The sequence below is a fragment of the Anopheles gambiae genome, chromosome X, assembly GCF_943734735.2.
Source record: "Anopheles gambiae chromosome X, idAnoGambNW_F1_1, whole genome shotgun sequence".
NCBI classification, from domain to species: domain Eukaryota; kingdom Metazoa; phylum Arthropoda; class Insecta; order Diptera; family Culicidae; genus Anopheles; species Anopheles gambiae.
The window spans coordinates 16,283,097-16,307,072 of NC_064600.1; the positions used below are offsets into that span (position 1 = coordinate 16,283,097).

Genomic DNA, 23,976 nt, shown 5'->3' on the forward strand with positions numbered 1-23,976 from the left:
TCTCTCTCTCTCTCTCTCTCTCTCTCTCCCTCTCTCTCTTTCTATCTCGCCGCTGTATCCTGCCAGCCTTTGATGCTCGCCGTACAGCTCAGCAAGCTCGTGGTTCACATACCGGCAAAGATGGTCCGGAGGATGCGTCGCTCAAACACAGTCCCACAGCGTTTGCATCCTTCGCTCGAATGGTCCAAGACTCGTCCATGGTCCAAACCACCGGGCGAATCAATGTGCGATATATCTCACATTTCACGTGGTCTCGAGGTCTTCTGGATCTCAGAAGTCGGTGAATTCTATAGTATGCACGATTTCCCTGCACAATTCGTCTCCTGATTTCGCTGCTGATGTCGCTGTCCGAAGTAACGACCGTCTCAAGGTAGCAGAACTCCTTTATTACCTCTAGATTGTCGCCGTCAACTAATACACTGCTTCCCAGATGGTCTGAGTCTCCGGCAAGCAGGTACTTCGTCTTCGTCGCATTGATTCTCAATCCAATTCTTGCTGCTTCGCGTTTGAGTCGGGTGTACGCCTCACACACCTTCGCTGTTGTCCTGCCGATGATGTCGATGTCATCCGCGAAGTCAAGAAATTGGAGAGACCGGTAGAGGATCGTGTCACGGATGTCGTTGTCTAGTCCCGCGCTTCGAATAACACCTTCCAGGGCGATGTTGAAGAGCAGACAGGAGAGTCCGTCACCTTACCTCAGACCCCTGTGAGATTCGAACGATTCCGACGTCAAGTTCGATACTCTCACCTTATAATGCACCCCACTCATGGTGGCCTCTAACAGCCGGATCAACTTCCCAGGGAAGTGGTACCGCTGCATGATGTTCCATAGCTCCTTCCAGTCTATGGTGTCGTAGGCCGCCTTGAAGTCGATGAACAGGTGGTGCGTAGGGATCTGTCGCTGTCGGCACTTCTGGAGCATCTGCCGTAAATTGGTCGATTGCTGGATTTGCCTCCAACAAACCCAGCTTGGTAGCTGCCGTTGAAATTTGTAGCAAGGGGCGTAAGTCTGAAGAACAGGTTTTGGGACAGGATCTTGTAGGCGGCATTAAGGACTGTGATAGCTCGAAAGTTCGAGCAATACAGTATGTACCCCTGTTTGTAAACTGGGTGAATGACACCCAGCTTCCACTCCTCCGGTAGTTCCTCCTGCTCCCAGATTTTCACGAACAGCTGATGCATTTCGACGGTAAGTTTGAAAAGCTCGACCGCCAGTCCATCACTGCCAGCAAACTTATTCAATCAGATGCAATCTCAGCCAGGGTCCACGTTCCTCTCTCCAGTCCATGTAAGCTGTACCCGTCAACCTTAATTTCTCTCGACAAGTAGCATTAAGTATGAACTTTGTTAGGCCACTTTGGTGGACAATTAAAATAAGTAATAATAATAATAATAGTCAACCACTTTCCCAAGCTAGATCGAATAGAATGAATCAAAATGATAGTTTCCTTTGATGTTTTTCGAACATTATGTCATGTTATACGCATTACTGACCAAGATACTCATGAAATAAATTAAAGCAACCGTTGTATCTAGGCAACTGCAACTATCGTTCCTCTACGATCGAGATTAGGAAAGTGGCTGAATAATAAGTAATTAAAATGTGAAAGCACCCCTCACGCCACATCAGTGCTTAAAAAACGAGAAAATTAAATCATATTTCAAAACGATTTTTCTCACTATCTCACATTCATGCACCCCAAAAGAACCAGAACATCAATGCAGCTACTGTTTGAGAAAACGAGAAACTGATTGCTTGTTTTTATTTTGTGTTTTATTGTTTCGCGTAAGAGTTTTTTTTTTCGTTCTTTTCCCTTGAAGGGGCATTTTTGGGCCCATTTTCTTCTACTTTCAAGGGTTCACCTGTTTGTTTTTGCTCCATAAACTAGGATAGGTATATATATTGCCGTTTATCCTTTTAAACATTCCTCCACTGCGCGAAACTGTTTAAACTTTGCGCTGTTGTATTTTTTTATTTTTTAGTTCCGTCTCTTGAACGCAATTGCTTGCACACCTTCTCACACAATCTCGCACACAGACGTATCGTGTGTATGTGTGTTCCATTTTTTCCTCTTCTCTTAAACCTGTTGTAAAGTGCACACTATTTTAATTTCCTTTGCTTACTTTCGTCCACGCCAATTCCACCTTCGCCAAAAGCACCTTCCTACCGTATCTAGGCGTATGTGTGTATGTATGAATGAGAGATTGTAAAAATTTGGCCATCTCGAGAATTTGCAAGGAAAGGGGACGGTGGAGATTGGAGAAGAGGAAGAAGGGGGCAGGGGATGGTTTAGAAAATAAAATCCTTTGGTCCTTTTTATTTGGAAGTCTTTGCAGTCCCCACTGCAGGCAGGCAGTGGCACATTGTAGCAAAACAGATAGCAGGACAGCATGTTTGTGATGAAAAAGTGTGTGGGGGACGGAGGAATGGTGAGTCCGGTGGTGGGCAGTGATCGTGAACCAGAACGAATGTGCACTATTACCGTTTGCAACGTTTTGCATAAAGCTTAAAAAAGGGTATAATATGTATATATATATAGAGTGTATAATAGTGTCATCCTTAATCGGCAAATGTTTGTTTTTAACTTTTACGATTTAGCTTTTCCTTCCCGTCCTACTTCCTGCTTGTATTATACACTTACTGGTATCAAAGTTTCTTCACGACTCTTTCCCTTTTCTCTCTTTCTGTCTCTCTTTCTTTCTCTTTGCTCAACCCTCTTCCCTGCAGTTCGTTTGCACCAACGTGGCACAGAACCTTCACACCTCGCCTCTTAACGAGCCACAATGCACTTATTTATAATGCACTTTATGCCTGTTTTGTTCTTGCTTCTCCCGCCACTATTGTGGTCCAAATGTTTAGCATGATGACACTCTAGCATTTTCCCGTCTTTAAACCATTCATTGCCTTTTGTATCGGAGGAAGATTTTCAAAAAAAAAACGACAAATTCGAATAAAGAACCCTGACCATGTATCGGAACCGGGGGGAGGAGGGCGGAAGGCCCGAAAATGCGGCACCAAGCTGTCCTGTAACCGGGCCTCCGTTTGTTCCATTTTTTTTGCTTTGCTCATACAATTACTATCAATAAATGGGGGAGTGTGTAAACCTGTTTTTGTTTGTTTCTTTCTTTCGATTTCGATAAGCTGAGGTGAATATTAAGACATACTATTTAGACGTAATAACTGTTCCCTGTTTAATACGCAACAGCGCGCCATTTTTCTTTCGCCTTTCCCTGGAAAGCACACCGCACTTTCGTTGCCCCGGAACCGTCCCCTGTTCCGCTGTGGTAGTTTCTAGCTTTTCCTTTTTCCCCCTTCATATCGGGTGCCTTGTAAACTCTTTTTCTGCCTGCCACCGCTGACTGACTTGTGCTCGCAACCGAACTTTGCGCGCCCTTGTACCACTATTCCTAGGCGGATTTTTTTTTCTTCTTCCTCTAAATACTTTTCTGCCAGGTGAGTGTATTTGTTTTCGATTTTGCAGTATCAATGGCTTTTAGGTATAATGTCTACGCAATATAACTATTTAAATGTATATTTGTATAGTTGCCCAAGTAATAAGTATAATAATATGTATATATATTTATTTATATATGTATAATGTTAGTTTTTGTTGTTGTCTGTATAAAGATTGCGGTTTTGCTTCGGCTGTACGGGTTTTTCACGTTTTTATTTGCTTTCTTCGGATCACAAACTCTCTATTTTAACTGTTCGTTCGTCAATCTAGCCCCTCGTGTCCTGTGGCTGTTTCGCTCGTGGGGGCAGATTTGGAATGGAGTAGCAGCCCAAATTGGGGGAAATGATATAATATTGCTGCTCAGTATGATAAAAAAATCGTGCTTTTCCAAAGCAAAAAAAAAGTTACATTGAGCCTGTTATTCCCAGTTCAAACACTCATTTAAAACATCTTTTCGGCTGCATTGCACTCAATTCTGAATGTTCTCCATCACACTCGTGCGATGTTTGCCTAGTGTCTCATAAGTTAAAGGAAGTTAAATAATTTAAAATGATAAAAATGACAGCAGGATAGAGCAAACAGAGATAGAATAAAACTAACTCGTGGGCCCGAACACGGTTCCGGTTACGCAAACAAACCTTAAAACAAGCAAACGTCATACAGCAGGGACGTGTCGGTAAGGAAGCGGAATTGCTTTTGAAGCAACACATTAACCAAAAGCACTAACCTAAAACGCGCCCGAAATGTCCTGCCTTAGGGATAAAATTAGTTCCTAGCCGCAGCGTGCCATTTAAAATATAACCTAAACCTATGAAAAACCTAACAAAAATCGTTACTTTCCCCGTGGTCTGTTTGTTAATGTTTTCGTTTTCGATCAGCGAGAAGCGAAAGAAGCTGTCTTGGGTCGTTTTTTTGTGTGTTTTTGCGTCTCTGTGTGAATCCTTTGGGAGTGTTTTTTTCATAAAACTAATACCTTTAAATACCTTGACGTTCTCTTTTTTTTTGTTGTTGCTCATTTTGGTTTCATAGCGAAAACGAACGATATTATATAAGTTCTCAAAGCAGTCAAACAATGTTGGGTTTAGCGCGACCGACTACTGCTATCTCCCGTTACCACACACACACAACGTGCTGTAGAGAGTAAATTATGCGTTTGGTCGCACAAGCGAGCATGCCTTATTGGATTATTGGGCTTGCTTTACCGGATTAAAATCGACAAAACAACTAATACGGTTGGTAGTCTTTGATGCGGAATAACTACAACCCTCTGTCGTAGCTTCTTTACGATGCAGAAATCTTTCGTACCGGACCGATCCAGCCCACGAGCGTCTGTACAGCAGGGGGGATGGGTGGGTTGGGTGTATTTTGCATTTTCCTTTCCAAAACCAAAATTCAAAATTCATGCACGAGCGAAAACAAGCCATCACACACACCAGCGGACCTTGGTCAAAAAGGAGAGAAAAAATCAAGGTGCCGCCGGGTAGAGGTATGCGAACAGGAAGGGTTCTGCCCTGATTTTGTACCCCCAAGCTGGCGCTGGAAGGCGGGATGAGGACGAGAGGACGATGTAAACGTAAAACAAATTAAACAAGAAATAATTAAATCGTTCAGTTCTGGCTGCGCCATTTTGAAGTGCTTCCGTCGGAGGTTTTGCCCCCGCCCCATTGCTTGCTAGAGACGTTGGACGCCGTTCGTGGTCTGGGGTGTTGGGGGGGAGGGGCGGTTGGAACACTTCCAGCCGGCATTACTTTAGGCGGGCCTGCAGAAAGCTGTACAAGATGCCCGCCTGCGTCATCACGTCGGCCGTGCTCGATTCGAGCAGGTCCTTCTGCTTGGTCGCACTCGGGCCGGGTCGCAGCAGCGTCGGCCCGAACACCATCGCCAGATTGTGGAGCGACATCTTGTTTTCGATCTCTTGCTGGTGTACCCTGTTAACGAAAATGAAAATCACGATAAGCCATTTGAGTGAAAAAAATACAGTCAGTCCATAAAGTATTCGTCTAGCTGAATATTTTACAGAAAAAGGCGAATTATGGCCGCAATAGGCTTCTTTTGGTTCAACAACCGTTGTCAGTCAAGGCCTGCCTGTACCACTTGTGGGGTTGGCTTTCAGTGACTTTTTTGGATTACCCCCCATAGCAAGATAGTCAGTCCTACGTATGGCGGCACGGTCTATTTGGGGCTTGAACCCATGACGGGCATGTTGTTAAGTCGTACGAATTGACGACTGTACAATGAGATCGGCCGCAATAGGCATGGAGCGGTAAAAGTAATGATGGCGTTTAATAAAGGGATCATCAATACACACGATTTGCTAAAAAAGAAGCATTACAATATTGCAATAGCACCTAAAATACATAACAAACTTTAAAAAATCGTTTGATGGGTGCACAGAAAGTATTCGTCTATTTAGCTTTTTACTCATTTACGCTGGCCAAACACTACGTAGACATGAATTAAATTTATTATTATCAATCTGCTAATGACTGCTTGCTAAATTAATGCATTTCTGTTGTTTCAATTGCACTTCGAGCGGTCAGAGAGTCACTAAAGATGGGGGAGTTCAAGGAACGGAGCATGATGGCAAAAATTGTATCTAAGTACTATTTATAATCTATAATATTCATTGTATAAGTTTGTAAGATACTTCATTCCTTTGGTTGACCAGCATCAGACCATTTTTCTGACTCCAATTATGTGTCAAACTGTCAGGTAAGCAGCCATCCTTGACCATTTATCTAACGGCGGATAAAGAAGCGGTTTAATGTCAAAAAAATCAAATATAACCCAGGAATTAGTGCATTTTTTATGGCCAATAAGATTAGGAGAAGAGATTAGGCACATTAGAGTTAAGTGAATCTGTTTCAGATTCATGATTCTGAACGAATCTTTGGAATGATTCAATGAATCAGAATCTCGATTGAAACGATTCATGAATCTCAAAAGATTCTTATATCTCAAAATATTAATGAATCTCAAGAGATTCATAAATCTCTAAACTGTTATAGATCTTGAGCTTTTTATTATTCTTCTTCTTGGCGTAACAACCTACGTGGTCATGGCACCCTATACAGGCTTTCGAGACTTCTTGGAAAGTACCACATAGCCGGATAGTTTGTTTTGCTACGGGGTGACGGTCCATGCGAGGCTTGAAACCACGATGGGCATGTTTTAGGTGGGATTTAGGAAAGTCAATATTTTGAAAATCATACATTCATAAATATTCATAAATCCCTGGAGATATTTGAATTTTAATGGATTTATCAATCTCATAGATTCAAGAATCTTTGAAGATTCATGAATCTTTCGAAATTCATGAATCCTTGGAGATTCATGAATATTTAAAGATTCATAACTCTCTGAAAAATTAAGAATCTTTGAAGATTTGTGAATCTTTAGAGACTCAAGATTCGAATCACTCATCATTGAAAATTAATCAGCCGCACCGGTGAACTCGTTCGTTCCTGAGAACGTTCGCCGCGACGCTCATTTTCACTCATTTCATAGCCCTCTAGATAAAAAATTAGAAAACCGTATAGATTTTGTACTGGCCAACCTAGTGGTACAACCCTGTCCACTCATGAGCGACGAATGTTTCTCGTCGAACGAGTTCGCCGGTACGGCTGAATATGAATTAATCTTAAAGAAAGATTCATGAAACTCAACACTAGGACACATTTGGTTGATGGGTCATGCTGCATTTCATTGTAGCTGGTTTGAATAAGTGTTATGTTATGGCTTGAATAAGTGAGTTGTTACGAAAATGTTTTGTTGGAATAATGCCACTCGTAGAAAGTGGCCAAATCTGGTAAGGAGCATGAAATGATTCCAAAATTCATTTCAAACTAGGCTCTACTAAAATATTAAAACAAGTTTAACTCGTCAAGGTCATACGGCCGCTGTCTAGTATAGCGAAAACAGTCTACTAAGATGCAGCAGCAAAATCACGTATAACGATAGCAGCATGGTGTCATGATACTAGGGCTCAGTGAGGAAAGGTGAGCTAGAAAAATGATTCAAATTGATAGGAAACGAGATCGTGAAATATATTCTTGCATGTTTTAAGTACTTTGAGTCCCAGTTCTGAGAAATTGTACTTAAAAAGTACCACATGTTTCAAGGTTAGTCTGGCGGGAGAACATGTAGAGCATTGTCATTTACCCAAAACACTAAACCAGTTGAAACCAAACTGATGAAAACGAATTAGTAAACTCTCAATATGATACATAGTTTTTGATAATGATAATAGCAATTTTTCAATGGAACTTGGCCACTTGGCCCGGAAATGCAATATTTCAACCAGCGATTAATTGGAACAAGCCTTGTAGGATAAGTGTGTAAAAATACGCCCTTTTCAAGATTCAAATGAATTATGGCGTTGGTCAAGTAGTCACTAATAGTCATAAATGCAATAAGAAACAAGATCAAGACATTTTTATTCCATAACCTTTGGTTTTTTTACGCATATTAAGCCAAAAGCTTGATAGATGAATACTTTTGCGTGCCAATCTAAGGACTTTCTAAATTTTTAATATAATTTAGTTATTATTGCACTATGTTAATGCTTATTTTAAGTAAAACGCTAGCATTATTTCTAGTAAGTAATGCCTATTGCAGTCGTAATTCGCCTTTTTCTGCAAAATATTTAGCTAGACGAATACTTTTTGGACTGACTGTACACATTATAGCGCGCACACACAAACACACACAATGAAAGAAAATACACGCTCCCTTACCTCATCAGATGGTCCAGCAGCAGGTTGATGGTGGCTTTGTTCGGTTGCGGCAGCTCGGCAAAGATGCGCTGCAGCTCGTGGATGCGCGTCCCCTCGCTCAGGTTCGAGTGGCGGTTGAACGCGTCGAACAACTTCGGATAATACTGATCGGTGAAGAGCGCTTCCGGCAGGTCGCGCAGGTACGACTTGAGGATCCCGGTCACCGAGTGGATGTCGACCTCCTTCAGCAGCTGTTCCGCCTCGTACGCGTTCGTCTCGAACGACTTCTTCAGCTTGGCGACGTCGGACGCGGACCCGGACACGCGATAGATGCCGACCTCGGTCATGCCGCGCCGTTCCACCTCCCGGACGCACGCGCTCACAATGAATGGAATGTCTCGCTTTTCGCGTCTGCGCAGAATGCGTGAGAGAAAGAGAGAATGTTAAGGTGTGTGGTTCGCAAAGGGATGGATTGTCGTGGAGTGGAAAACGGAGGAAAGAAATAATCCCGCTTACTTGATCACTTGCTGCAGCTTGGCACCGAACAGTGCGCCCGGCTTGGAGGTGGGCACACGGCGCAACGTCACCTCGCCCGGCACAAACCGTATGATCGTGCTGATGCTAAGCGTCTCGGACAGCTGCAACACCTTTCTGGTCGGCGTTTCCTGCATCCAGCTACGGCTCAGCTACACGGTTTGGTAAAGGAATAAAGCCGTTAGAGCAAGGCGAAATAAATCCCTCCCTTCATACACGTTTTTCGGCACTCACTTTGAGAATATGCTTCGCGCGCAGTATCGGGCGCTGCACATCGTCCTGGTACAGCAGGATGCGCAGGTTCTGGCTGCCCTCCAGCTCGAGCACGAACGACTCGTTCCACTGGGGCGTCGCGCTGCGGCAGACCAGCTTCGTCTTCGCCTTGCGGAAGTAGTGCCCGTACGAGTCGATCTCGACGCACACGAACAGATCGCACGGCTGATCGAACCCGCTCAGGCCCTGGATGGTGAGGTGCAGGTCGCCGACCAGCAGGCTCTCGTCGCGCGCGTTCCGCATCAGGTAGGACCCCATCTCGGTCTTGATCAGCGACTGGCAGGCCGTTATCCACGCGTGCAGATCGTAGATCTGTACCGGGATGTGCCCGGGCAGGTTGCAGGATTGCTGCGGCAGAAAGGAGACACACAATGTATAATTTTTTTTTGCATTTGTTTTTTGCTTTTCCACCCCCCCCCCCCCCCCCCTCCCCATTTACCTTACCTGCAGGGAAAGTATCGACTCGATCCATTGCGTACGCTCAAAGTCGGAGCTGAGGAAGAACGTCATCGTTTTGCCGGTCGCCTTGTTGCCGATCTTGAACACCAGGTTCGGCGACGCCAGCACCAGCTGCGCCTCGAGATCGGCCAGCTTCTTCCGGTGCTTGTCGCCGGCCCGGCTCGAACCGCCCGGGCGGTCCTTCTCGTCCAGCATGATCTGGTCGCGCACGGTGCACGCCTGCGACTTCAGGTGCACGATGTTGATCGGGCTTGCCTCTTTCGGATCGTTCGCCGACTCCTCGCAGATCAGTATGTCCCGCAGCGGGATGTACCACTTCAGCTCGAACTCGAACCCGTTCCGGTCGCCGGCCCGACCGACCGCCTTGTACTTGGCACACGCGATCACATCGTTGAACAGCAGCAGATGGCGCAGCTTCCGATGCCCGTCGGCCAGCTCCACGATGAACGAGTTCTTCACCAGCCGCCGGAGGGCTTTATCGTCGCTCTAAAAAATGTGCAAAAAAAAGAAAAAAAAGAATTAATACACTATTATTTACCTCACTCTTCGAATTAGTGGTGGGAGCTCGGAATCGGACCTACCCGATTCCGATTCCATGATCTGAATCAATTCCGGAGCCGATTCCGATTCTGGAGTTGACTCGGGAGCCGATTCCGGAGTTGTTTCCGGAGCCGATTCCGGAGTTGTTTCCGGAGCCGATTCCGAAGTTGACTTCGGAGCCGATTCCAGAGTCGACGCCAGAGCCAATTTTAGAATCGGCTCCGAAATCAGAATCAATTGCAGAATCGGAATCGACCTAGGAATTCGCAAATTGCTGAATCAGAATTGACTCAAGAATTGGAATTAGCACTGAAACAGTGCTGCAAAATGTCACTGTCAATGTCATAAAAAATCTGACTGAAACAAAATCCAATTGTGATAATTAGAGGTGATACTCAAAACGATTGGTGTGACCAATACATGGTTCATGAAATTTTCGTTCATCGCTTGGTCAGTCACTATGTCATGACTTTTTTTACTATGATACAACCAATTTCTGAGCCGATTCGGGAATAGATTCCAGAAAACTTCGGAGCTAGCCGGAATCGATTCCGACAAAAACTTAATTTTTCCCATCACTACTTCGAATAGCTGCACTGTTGTTGTGCCCTCCCGCCCGCAGTGGTACGACCCTTACCGGGAACATTGACCGCGTCTGCACGACGTTAAACTCGGACAGGAAGTTACGTATCGTTTTGGACGCCTGCCGCAGCGGATGGTAGTCCGGGTGCTGTTCGGGCGTCTGGTTGAGCAGATCCTCCAGCACGAGCGCGTTCTTCTGGACGCGGGCGACCGGCTTGTGCAGCAGCTCCTCCAGCGACAGCTTCTGCTCGTTCTGGTTCTTGAACACGATGTTCGACACGATCTCCTTGAACTGCTGGCTGTGCGTGCTGCACATCTTCACCGTGTCGATCGCCCGGCCGTAGTTGTGCAGGAACGCACCGTACAGGTGAATTTGGGTGGCCAGCCGGCGGAACGGTTCGCCCACGCACAGACCCCCACCGTCCGGTGAGCCCGGCTCGTCCGGTGCGGCCAGCCGGGCCTGCAGCTCGGTCAGGAACTCGCTGTGCACCTCGTGCAGGTCCTCGATCTTGAAGAAGATCGTCTGGAACTCCTCCTCCGATATCACAGGTTGCGAAGTGGTCAGCGTCGCCCGGATCGCCTTCATGTACTGCTTCATCTTGTTCAGACACTCCACGTACAGCGTTTCGCTCGTGATGATGCTGGTCACGATGCGCCGTATGATCGTGTCCCGGTTGGCGTTCTGAAAACGGGAGAATGTGCAATAGGTTTTCTTGCGATCCTCGGCGATGTGTGAGAATGGAATGTGGCCTTGTCCACGCACTTACCGAAACCTTGCGGAATAGGCCACTTCCGCTGGATGTACCGACGCCGGGGGAAGCTCCCACAGCGCCCACCACACCACTGCCGGCGTCCGTGTCGGTCGAGATCGCACGCATCAGTACCGGTGCGCCACCGTCGCCCTCACCGTCGCTATCGATGGAACTGCTGCGATTTTCATTGTTTTGACTGGAGCTAAGCGAATGAAATGGATACAAGTTTGAAACATAAGTAAAAACACGCTTAACCCCACTGATACAGGAATAGGAAAATGTTGTAACTCCATTGAAGTCGAATCGAGAAAGTTAGCTAAATTGATCTTTGTAATTTGCGTGTTTTGCCTTAAAAGGATAATCAAACCAACCGGGCGGTTAAAATAGAGGTAAGGATGAACTCTCCACACCAACTCTTGCCGACGAGTTTGCAATATGATTACAAAATTTTGACATAAGACAAACAAACATTCTACAAGATACAGGGTTTCGAATCATATAAGGGAATAGTTCAATCACTTAGGGGAATGTTGCAAATCGGTAGGGGAATATTGCATGCAAGCTGTGGATGTTTGCAATCACTTAGGGGAGTTTTGCAATCGATTAGGGGAATGTTGCAAGCGTACTGGGGAGCTGTCATCAGATGGTGGGTGCCGGTGTAAAAAGCTTCGAATTGATACCGATGATGTTTTTTTAAAAACATCGTTTGGAGTTGTTTTCGTGTGGGAGTCTGCTGTACACATGATAAACTAAAGAAATCCTGCTGCGGAGCCATAATTAAACATGATAAGTTAGTTAGATTCACGAAAATATTTTAAGGTATTTACAGCGGCACCCACAGTCTGATGACAGCTCCACAGTACGCTTGCAACATTCCCCTAATCGATTGAAAAACTCCCCTAAGTGATTGCAAACATCCACAGCTTGCTTGCAACATTCCCCTACCGATTTGCAACATTCCCCTAAGTGGTTGAACTATTCCCTTATATGATTCGAAACCCTGTAATAAAAATGATTCACTATTGAAATGTAATCTTATCTATTTTTTTAAGTCGAGTCGGTTGAGTCGGTGTTTTGTTAAAGGTAATTCTTTTACTTTTGTTTCATCAAATCCAAAAAGTAAATAAAAAATAAAATACAGTGGAAGCCCTCACAACGCGAACCCCTTTAGTACGAGTTTTTCGCATCACGAGCAAATATAAATGCTCGACGAATACCTCGCTTAAATCGCAAAATCTCACATAACGAATAAAATGATGAATAATGAGTCTTCCTGGTGCGTTTTTTTTTTGGTGCCGATGTGAAATCAAGATCAAGATCGGTTAAAATTGAGCATTTCTATAATTTTGCAAATCGCTTAGGGAAGCTTCGTTTAATGTAAACATATAGCCAGGAGGAGAAGTATCGTTGAAACTGTTTAATATCTGAGCACAAAACATCCTAGACACAAACTGAGAAAGGATCGATCAATATTTCTTTTATTTTGCAGCAACACAAGCTGTGACTTGAAACTTTTAACTCAATCATTGATCAAGAAAATGAATGAATAATAATGACCGATCAATAGTGAACTACAAATATCGTACAATATATTAGTTACATAAAGGTATTTTTTCTCCTTTTCATTTTTCTTCCACTGTGCTATATCTTAATGGAGAAAATTACAACAAAAAACATCACAAAATGTCATTCTAGATCCATTTCTCACTAGGGTTTCAATGACCAAAACGACTAGGTGGAATTAATTCACAAATCGACTAAACACGAAGTAAAACTCTACTTCGCCATATTTCAATAGAAACCATACAACTCCTTTAAAAAAATAACTTTAATTACAAGCTTGTGACAATAAAATAAACCTGATAATGGCAGATGAAATTGATCAGTGGAATTGAATTTTAATTTAAATCAAATTAATTTTTTCTCCTGTTTTTGTACCGCCCAGTCATTGTGTCGTCGAGCTCGCTCGAGCAATATTAACTTAAAAAGTCCCAAATAGGTTCAACTTACTGAATGAAGTACTCTATATTGACGTAATTGCTGCTACGCCCGGGAGATTCTGGTTCCAGCTGGACGCTGGTTTGGCTACTGTTGTGGCTGCGCGGATGGGACGGCATCAGCAGCGTGCTGGCATTCTCCACCGTCGAGATGTCGTCCCGGCTCGAGGTCGAGCCGGTGCCAACGCCGCCCGGCTGAATGTACACGTAGTCCCCATCGCTGTTGTCGAGCGGCACCGTATCGTAGTAGTGCTCCTGGTCCTTCGGGTTCTGCTGGCGCATACTGTCCGAGCTAAGCGATGAGATGGATTCGTAGCTCTTAATCTGCAAAGCAAAACCCGTTAAAGCTCAATGCGCTCCTGGGAATAACGCAGCACGGCAACACTCCAACTTACCCGCTCCGATATGGGACCGATCGCGCCGGTACTGCCGATCGTGCCCGTGCCACCACCGCCCGACGCAAGCGACTCCTTCGAATCGACGTGCGGCAAACCACCGTCCGTACCGTGCCGCTGCTGGTACGAGTGCTGGCTGGTGTAAGGAGGCGTTTGGTAGTGGTGGTGCTGCTGCTGATTCATCTTGCCGAGGCTGCCGGTAGGACTGTCGCTGCTGCTTCCGGTCATGCTGGTCGGCAGCTTGCCCAGGCTACCGGTCGGGGAGGCACCGATGCCGGGCGTACCGCTCGCCACCTTACCTAGCGACCCGGTCGGACTGTCCGTGCTCGACGACTTCGACTTGAGGCTGTCCGACTTGGGCAGCCGGGCTTTGCCGGGCTGGTCGTGACCGTATCCGACCGACGACAGCTTCACGTCGAGCGAGTCCGACGACTTTTGGCGATACATTTCCGACGGTTTGATGTTCCGCTCCAGCGAGGAGCTGGTCACACTCGGGCTGTCCGGTGCCGTGCCGGTGGCCGGCTCGGGCGTGGAATGGATAGGTCCAGCATCTTTGTTCCGGAGGTTCTGCATTGCCATCGACGGAACGGTCGGTGGCTCGACAGGCGCAGCACGGCGCACATACTTTGGCGGTGGGCTGCAAATTAAAGCAAGCAAAAGGGGAAACATGAAAGGATGTTTGCACTAATTGGAGCCTTCGGCAATGCTCTACGAATATTTGTACGATAGAATACATAATTGCATACATGTTACAACTAAATGAATGCTGTTGATGACTTTCAGGTTAAGCTCTCATACAAATTCCAATAAGTAATGTGCTCTCTGGAGCGCACCCACTACTCCGATCCGATTCCGACAATTGTTAGTTCGATTCCGACTATGGAAAAATGGGGCCACTAGTTCCACCCGGAGTCGGAGTCGTCCGGAGATGTCCGGAGTCGGCCGGATATGTTCGAAGTTACCCGGAGTTGAAGTCGTCCGGAGTCGGCTGGAGATGTCCGGAGACGCCCGAATTCGGAGCCGTTTGGAGTCATCCAGAGATGTCCGAAGTCGTCCGGAGATGTCCGGAGTAGTCTGGAGATGTCCGGAGTGGTCCGGAGATTTCCGGAGTCGCCCGCAGTCGACCGGCATTGTCCGGAATCAGCCACAAATGTCCAGAGTCACCCGGAGTCTGAGTCGTCCGAAGTCGTCCAAAGTCGTACGGCGTCGTTCGAAGTCGGAATCGTCCAAAGTTGTCCGGAGTCGCCCGGAGAGTGCGGACGACTTCAACTTCAGACGACTCCTATTCCGAATGACTCCTGACAATTCAGGACGGCTCAAGACGCATTCGAACGAGTCCGGATAATGCTGGGTGGATCTACCTTCCTAAGACAGAGTCCGAAATTATCGGAGTCAAATCGGAGTCGACTCCAAATTTTTGCCAACTATGCCCATCACTAATTCTAATATTCGATTATCATCTGCCGTCTTTTGAAAATCATCTGACAAGTAGATGAAATATGTGACAGCTTCTAAAAAAACATTTGTACCAACGTCGTTATCTGCTACCTTTCAAAGAAAACGGTCGCTGCCCAAACGTATTCCCTATATCTTAAACCGTTTTCAAACCTCTCCGACTTCTGGCCTTGCACATGCGAAGGGTGGGAGGGAGCATCTTCCAAGGCGAAAGTTTTGGAATGTTTAAATCACTCCAGTTTCTACCGTACCCGTGTGCGTTTACAATGCAGTTTGTTTCCCTTTTCTTCCACCACAGCATCCGACATCACCAACACCAACCAACGTGTTGGCTAGAAAATTATGGCGCTTGATTTCGGTACCGTTTTGCGTACCACCAAGTGCACACACCGACGCTGGTCTCTGGGGCCCTCTGTTTCCCACCCTTGAAACACATCAGCTGCTGCCCATCCTCTTTCCGTGTGCATACTCTTCAAAGAAAGAAAGAGAGAGAGAGAGGGAGATAGAGCGATAGAGAGAAGCAGGAGAAAAACACGACCCCACTTCTCACGCTTTCACCCTTTTTATAACACGCGAAATCAATTCCGGAGGGCAACGGTGGTGCTGTGTGCCGCCGATATGAGTGCAGTAGGATGGGAACGACCTGGGTACAAAGCTACTCCCGCATCGGCGGAAAATGTTGCTAATGTTGCTGGTAAGGTGAAGGTTTCGTTTTTGATGTAAGCAAATTGTAACCGACGGCGGAGCAACCCTGGCAGACGGAAACCTTGATAAGACACTGAGAGGCTGAGGCGCTGGAAGGTTAATAGATTTAGCTAAATAAGCATGGATTCAAACCTGGTCATGGGCTGCTCTAGTGGACTGAAAAGAGGCGCTGCAAATTTCCAGAAATGTTGAATCCCTGAAGATTCAAGCATTTCCCTTCTCTTATCGATCAGTCGGCGTGTCTTGGGAAGGAATGTTATTATTTCCAAAAAAAACACCATTCACTACTTTTAATCATCACATTTTTACATCGCAAATTTTGTTGCGCCTTCACTCCTCACTCTTCACCCGAGACGACATATCGATTTTAGCAAAGTAACTCTAATTCGCTACTGAAGGAAAATGAAAATAGATGGATATAAATTGCTGGAATCTAATAATGTTTTTACTTTTGACACAAGTTACGAAACAACGAACAACGTGAGGCATATCAGACACATTGGGAAGAGAGTTGGAGAGGGGAGAGAACGTTAAGAAGACCCGGTTCAGAATGGAGAAAACAGAAAAAAAACCCTTCTTTAGAAAGGGGATGGCCTAACGCGTGACTGCGGCCGATTATCAGCACAAATAATCGGCCCGGTTGTGCTCCAATTGCCAACGAACACACCGAGCTAAGCCGGGGGAAGAGTGGGGAACAGGCCGATTGGGTGATCTGCAAGAAAAGGGCAATAAAGACGAATTTTCCAGCTCCATCCATCCATCCATCACACAGCTGTGTGTTATTCCTCCTTTGTTCACTAGCTCAAAGATTGATTGCTGCCAATTGCTAAAAAAAGATGTTCTCGAAAATTGTAAATAAGCCATCGGAAAGCGCAATCGAATCATGTTTTTTAAGCAGAGTTTTTTTCTTATGAGAAATATTGCCTGGCTAACAACCCAGTACAACGCCAGCAAACCCCAAGTTCGAAAACTTGCGTTTTTACAACTTGCGCCAAGCGGGAAAACTTAAAACTCTCGCCGCGCAACTACCACGGGCGAGAATTTCGTAAAAAGCATTCCTGCCCAGTTGTTGTTTTGCTCGGGGGCAGCCGCACGAGATGCCGCCCACACCATCGACCGCGAAGTATGCCGCGCGGAAGTTCGCCGCGGCCCAAAACCCGTTCGGTGGCCACGGAAGCGAAACGAAATCCCCAACGAGCTTAAAGCGTGGAAACAGTTCGCTCTTCCCCAACTCTCGATCGGTACCGGTCTGCACGGTGGTCCTGCTCGGAGCGGAGGAACTTCTTTCTCCCTGCCGTAGCTGGTGGTGGTACGTGCACAGCAGCGCGCGCATAATTTGCCCGCATCTATGAAGAAACACAAGCCAGCTACATTATAAAGCGCCACGCCGGTAGCCCCAATTAGCCGTGGCAATCGTACGACCCTCCGCCGAATGGGAAGAAAATGGGACCACTGGGCCATAGTGCTGGGCTGGTGTACTGCCGGTACCTCCACTCATCCGTAGCCACTGCCTGTGCGTTGGCTTGGTCCGGTGGCTACTACGTCGGAGCAGCAGACGTGGCATCACCGGGATATGGTTTCGGTGCATTAGCGTTCGTTTTGCTTTATTGAAGAAAAGCACTACAGTACACGAAGAGTCTTGTGATCTCTAAACAGTCTGGGATGACGGGAAAGGATAGCGACGACCTTGGAGCTCCCGAGTCATCAAGCAATCAAGGTACAGATGATTGATTCCTCAAGATATCCACCCGATGTCCAGACAACCAAGAACGAAAGCACACCTGGACCTCGCCCAATGTCCGTCCTATCCCCAGGAGTTTGGTGCAGAGCATCGCCATAAAGCCAAGATCAAGATCCAAAAGCCTAACAACTTCCAAATCTGATGGAGCTGCGATTCCCTTTTACCAAGCGCCTTTTATCGCTTTTATACATTTTATTTGCGTACGCACGGCGTGTCGCTGTACTCCAAAAAAAAAAACTGGAATTCAACAGACCGGGAGAAAACAACAGACACTGTTCCGTTGGCCTACTTTGCCACCCGCGGGACAAGACCCCGGCAAGGTGACCTGGAAATAGAATGCAGGCGACGCGCGAGTTCCAGCGCCCTCGCGCCCATACACACACATATACACTTGCAGAGAGTGAGAACGAGATCGTGGATCCATTTTACTGATCTGTGGGACTTGAATGGGGCTTTTGATCGAAGAATTCAACCCATGCACAGCACCTGTCATCTTCCCGTCGTCCCACGTTGGGGATCTTGGTGCAGAGCAGCTTGCTTGCCGTCTTGCCATTGATTCCAGAAGTTGTCGCGCACACACATACACACACGGACAGGGAGTTGCGTTACAAGACACCCATCTCCACACCCAGCCAGCGCAGCATAAGGTACCGGTTTTTCTGTACCAACCATGTTTTTTTTTGTTTCTTTCTCTCTTTTTTGGATTTCGTTTTTCGCGGCGAGTACGGGGGGGGGAGCGACCAAGGACAAACCCGAGGGTGCACTCTCGCACGCGCTATGCCCAATTCCAGACGACCCGGCGAACGAGCGCCATTAAAAACCGGCTGGAAGCGCAGCCAAGCAACGACAGTGCCCGGAACGCAAGAATGACTGTTTGCGGGCGACTCGTGCCAGTTTCTCGCAGCTGCGGGAAAAACCAGTTCCGGACTTTCCAACTATACTATACGCACCCTACGCGGTGAATGGAACTGTGGCAAAACTAACTTCTTCGCGAATTCTTGGAAGTATGTGGGATACGAAATTGAGATCATATAGGGCAAATAAAACTCCCCCCTAAAAAAAAAGACATTCGGAGAGAGAAGACAACTGGGCTGGGAAAATGTTCACCATGACAAGATGATTCACGATCGTCCGGCAGGGGGTAGTAGTTGTCCATAAAAAAAAAAAACATTTTGTCTTGAAGTGTTTTGATAACCAAACAAGCACGAGCGGAATTTTGGGGCGATAGAGAGACGACTTGTTGAGAAGGTTCTAAACGGGTTTGTTTTATTTTTTGTGGTTGTTGTTTCGCATTCAAACACACCCGCACCGCTCGCAAGAGGCATTTTGATTACAAGCTGAATTGTCCGTGTAACTTCAAAACGTACAGAACCCGATGTCTAATTAACCGCACTGACTCACTGATGCCAGAACGGCATCCAGCAGGCGCTCGTCGTACGGCAGGCAGCAACAAGTCTGCACACTGTCGACGTCTGCCAGTGTATGTTACCTGCGCAAACAGAGACACCTTCGCCAGCCGCTGGCGCAAAGAGCAAACGTTATGCAATGATGCTACCACGAAATGTCAAACCCGCGAGCACCACCGCCCGCCGCAAAGATCAGATTGCGGATGGAACCACCGTGGTGGATCGTTACTTCATTCCATCTTCATTCCAGCTCGCCCGATTGGCACCGTTGACGCGCCGTGGTGCTTTGGCGCATTGTGTTTTGCGCCACACGCCGATTTTCACAATTTTAGAGCGCGGCGAGCTTTTCCTGTCACCAGTGTGTATCTATGTCTGTGTGGTCATACATAACTGTGATTCTTGTGTCACACTTGTTTTAGAGATGGGGTAGTAGTGGGGGCGAGATCCAAAGGAAGCATGCTTGAAATGCTCCATCGATCAACGGGCAAGATGTTTGCGATAAGCATCGCGCACGGTAAGCCGTCATTCCATTGGGTCTATTCCAAGGTTTTGGGAGTCTTTTTTTTTGTTGTTTTAGCTTGTTTTGAACGGGGAGAGAGCGAGTACCCGTGACATCTAATCTCTTCTGCCTTTGTTCCGTCAACTCCCAAATGTACCATTCATGCTCGATGCGCCACAACGCACACGGCCGGTTCGTGTGTCTGTCGCAATACGTGCATAAATTCGATACCGACGACCACATGCGCCATAAAGCACGGCACGCACACACGTGCGTACGAAGGGGTGGGGGGGATGGGTATCGTGCGAGGTGTTGACAGTTTGGTGACGCAAAACCAAAAAACAAAACAACACAAACAACACAAACACTGTCCCCGTTTGTTTGTTGCAGAGGTTCTGTGCAGGCGCTCGGACGCCCGAACGTGATGTGGCATTGGAGCATCCGGAGAGTATCGTTGTCTCACCGCGTGGTATGTTAGGTGTGTAAGATCTTTGGAAAGAACGTAATGTTGCAGATCAGCTACAGATTACACAGTGGTAATTAGGAGCTTCCCGTGCGGAGTACAGGTTCAATTTACACCTTCCTTTGCTCGCTTGCTCTGGCTCTTCAGGAATTCTCCCGAATTCTCCAAAGCAAGTCCCGGGCGCCCGCTGTAGTTCCGATGCATCCGCCCGGCAGCAGTGTCGCTGCTGACCTTGGTTGAGCACGGTACGAGATGGCACGCAGACGAGTGGGCTTTCACATCGTGCCCCTAATTGGTACATCAGCTCGCTAATGATCGCTTCTAATATCGCCTCCGCCAACAATCACGAACACCCGGAACCCCACGGCAGATCGCTTTTTCGCTTTTTCCTGGTACTAACCACCGAAAGTAGCATCACGCAGATGTTGCAGGAGCCGAGACGGCATATGCGCGTCTGCAAAGGGAAAGCTAAGGGGGGGAAGCAACTTCTTCACGCTTATGCCTCTTTCTCGGGCTCGATCGGTGTGTGACTTACTTCCGCAACACACCGGGCAAAGCAATCGCAAGCGCGGCGGCCCACCCGTTTCACGCAACAGCGAGCGCGCCGCTAAAGCATTACCCTCCACAGGCATTAGTCATTCGACGGGGCTGCCTTGGGGGAGTTTATATAAACTTCTGTACAGCTCATTGGGAAATTTTGTACACTGAAAAATGCATCTCCCTCCCCCGCCGTACTGTTGTTATCCTAATAACGGAACTGATTGATATAAATCAAACATGCGCAGGGGATCGGGGGATTGAAGGGAGCCTACACTTGTTACCGCGCTGCAGGCTCCAATACCATGCCTGCCAATACCAAAACGCTTCCGCCGCATACACATTGCCCGATAAACAACCATAAACAGGTGTTGATTGCCGTTTCCAATCGTAGGCGAAAGGGGTGAACCCTCCTCTCCTCCCGTTTTCACCCCCTTACCCCACCTGGAGAGGGACGGCAAAACCGGTGTGCAACGAATTTGTGCCGTAAAAATCGCACAACTGCAGTTAACATTGCCCGGGAAGGCGTACCATAAACCTTAAGCTTGCTCCCTTCCCACCCCGTACTGCCCGTGCCGGTTTTGCTTGCACGATTAAATAGTTATGCTTTGGGGCACATGCTTGTTTTGTGGCCAGAGCGGGTACCCCCAGGTTGGAGCAACATTTGTTACCGGGCAACAAATGAGGTTTGTCACACTGCACACGACGCAGATCGTAAACTTGTGGGGCCGTGAGGAGGCATGAGGAGCGCTGCAAATGTGTGTTTGTGTGTGTGTGTGTGTGTGTGTGTGTGTGTGTGGACAAGATTATCGCATCGAAAGCGTATGGAAATCGTAATGGTTTCAGAGTTTACATAAAGAAAAAAACACACACACACAAACAGCCACAAAACATTCAACAGTTCCCTATCATAAGCTCCAAACGGATCCAAAGCAACTTCATGCTGAGGTACATCAACGTTGGCTTTTTCCAACAACAACAACAACAAAAAACACACACACACACACACACACACACATTTCTTTTCAAGCATTTCTACGTCCGACTGATTTGCTAGGCTTCCGATGCTGATCTCATTCGGTTTGATTATCTATGCCGTGCACCGCGTTTGCTTGATAATGGTGACACCGATGACGCTAAACATGTCCGTTGAAGTCATCCGGACTTGATGGATGCTCCGGGAGACTAGGAGGGATTTCCGACCAATCCAATCTGATAGCCAAAAGTAACAAAAAGTAACTAGTAACTACTTTCTAACCGGCAGCGAACTGATCTTTAAGAGAGTAGAAGCAAAATTGTACAAGCGGTCTAGTAGCTAATTAAAGGTAACTGATCTGTTATTTGTGACGTAGCTACAAGTAACTGGGATCAAGAAAACAGGTAACTAATAACTGGGAAATAGTGGTAAATATGGTACCTAGTAACTAAATGCAAAAAAGAAGCTACACCACCATCTCAAGAAATGTCAAATTTTCAACCCATTTTTCGACCCAGTTTCGGCGCCGAAATTTGATCCCTATGGAGGATTGTGAAGCTAAAAGAAGTAAAAAAAGATCGAACGAACTTTCGCATTGAAGCATAACCGTACATGACCTTAAGTGATGGTTTTATGATGCGCTTTTGTGAAGTCATTTCAAATCAGCCTCACTTCCGATCTACTATGCCTACTAGGCAAAAACAAATACTAGCAATGGAAATGAATTAGACAATGAAAAGATTGATCAGAGATGTCAAACAGGTGACCCACGACCGCTTGAATCAACATTTATTTGTAGAAGCATTTCAATCAAGGAACTTGGTGACCAAAAAAGCAATTTCTATAAGAAAAAGACTTGAAAAATTTAACAAAACTGCTCAACCAACATTGTGGTCCTTTCCGTTTTAAGTTCGTAGGCTGAAATTTCAGCCTGTCAGCTGTTTGCATTGTATAGCAGTTTTCAAGCAACTGTCTAAGTGGGTATAATATACAGGTGGGCTTATCCCAAGGTGTGTGAATTTAGAAGGCTGATTTTTATTGCTTCTGTTTCTGAATGGAGATTTTAAGAGTGTTTTGAGTATTCATCAAGCCTCCAGAGAGCTTGTTTGAACAAAAATTTTCACCCATCCTGTCAAAAAGTGATATTCAAATTTGGTTTGAAAAACATGCTACGAGACCAGTGTATGTAGTCCAACACTTTGATTCTAGATTCCACCACGTGATCTCTTTAATGCACCTTGGAGTAAATGTAAACAACACCGTATTTTCGAGCAGGTACTCGAATCTAATTCTAGCTTTGAGGCTAGAATAATCTAGACTAAAAATTGCAGGCTAGTTTTTTGTGTGGTTTTGTATGGAGTGTTTACATGATTTCAGCCTCCAACTGTCAAACTCCATACAAAACACTAACTAGAATCGTGAAGGGCCCCATTAATGAAAAATGCAAGCTCTCATACTTTTTTGGCATATTGTTTTAGAAAAGGCCGAGCCCCTCTTTAGGTATGATTGCAGCTTAGAATATTATACAACTACAAAACGTTTAGAAATCAGCTGAAATCAGATGTCAGCACAAACACGTGTTACTTTTGATTGCATATTACAAACGGTCTCAAGCTTTCCTTGAGACAACCTACCAAGACCATTGTGATTCGGTAGACTTCTAGTGGACTTATGGTTCTGATTTTGGGCGCCATAATAAATGGGGATTTCTATGGATATTGGCAGGAAAGGCATAATGGTTACTAAAGACTTGTATGACACTTTGCACTGTCCCGCGACTGTCAAATGAAGATTTGTCTGAATCTAGACTTGACAGAGGGTCTCGTGGTACAGTCGTCAACTCATACAACTTAACAACATGTCCGTCATGGGTTCAAGCCCCGAATGGACCGTGCAACCATACGTAGGACTGACTATCCTGCTATGGGAGGGGGGGGAGGGTGGGGGGGTATCAATAAGTCACTGAAAGGCCAAGCCCGCAAGTGGTACAGACCAGACAGGCCTTGACCGACAACGGTTGTTGAGCCAAAAGAGGAAGAAGATGAAGACTGGTTAAACGAACCGATCTATAGTAATTTATAGACCTTGGACAGTATCAAAAATAATTCACTGTTTCTAATGAACGTAAGTGCTGTTCACAATCAATACACAATCAATACCTGACACCACTAATATACCTAAGAGGCATGTTTGAAAAGCTGAACAAAACACCGATTTTTACACATTTGTAAGGAAGAATTGGCAATTCATTTGTTTTCAAAGTTTGTGTGATTTCCTGATTGACAGATACAAAAAAAAATGCCTAAAATCCAAATGTCCGACATAATGATTATTATGTACTTGTATATTAGTAGATTTGTCACCCTTGCCATCGAGACCATCGACGAAGTTCTTAAAAAAAATAAACGCCCCAGGAGTAAAATAGTGAAGCCCCCTTTAGGCCGAGACCCCATAGCGTGAGCGGCCGCCAATAGCAAAATTAGCCTCTACTT

The 23,976-nt window shown here is 46.2% G+C and overlaps 1 protein-coding gene across 6 annotated transcripts in view; it reads right to left on the reverse strand.

The window, feature by feature from the left end:
- Positions 1-1,752: 1,752 nt before the first annotated feature.
- LOC1277379 (active breakpoint cluster region-related protein) overlaps positions 1,753-23,976 on the reverse strand; it is a 45,317-nt gene continuing 23,093 nt past the window's right edge. For all 6 annotated transcript variants that reach the window (XM_061643706.1, XM_061643850.1, XM_061643787.1 and 3 more), the window contains 9 exons: positions 13,703-14,339; positions 13,321-13,631; positions 11,326-11,512; positions 10,614-11,240; positions 9,422-9,922; positions 8,939-9,325; positions 8,687-8,856; positions 8,192-8,581; positions 1,753-5,383 (listed from right to left, as the gene is read on the reverse strand). In XM_061643706.1, the coding sequence (XP_061499690.1) occupies positions 5,200-5,383; positions 8,192-8,581; positions 8,687-8,856; positions 8,939-9,325; positions 9,422-9,922; positions 10,614-11,240; positions 11,326-11,512; positions 13,321-13,631; positions 13,703-14,339 (3,394 nt within the window). In that variant the 3' untranslated portion in view covers positions 1,753-5,199. The remainder of the gene's footprint in view (positions 5,384-8,191; positions 8,582-8,686; positions 8,857-8,938; positions 9,326-9,421; positions 9,923-10,613; positions 11,241-11,325; positions 11,513-13,320; positions 13,632-13,702; positions 14,340-23,976) is intronic.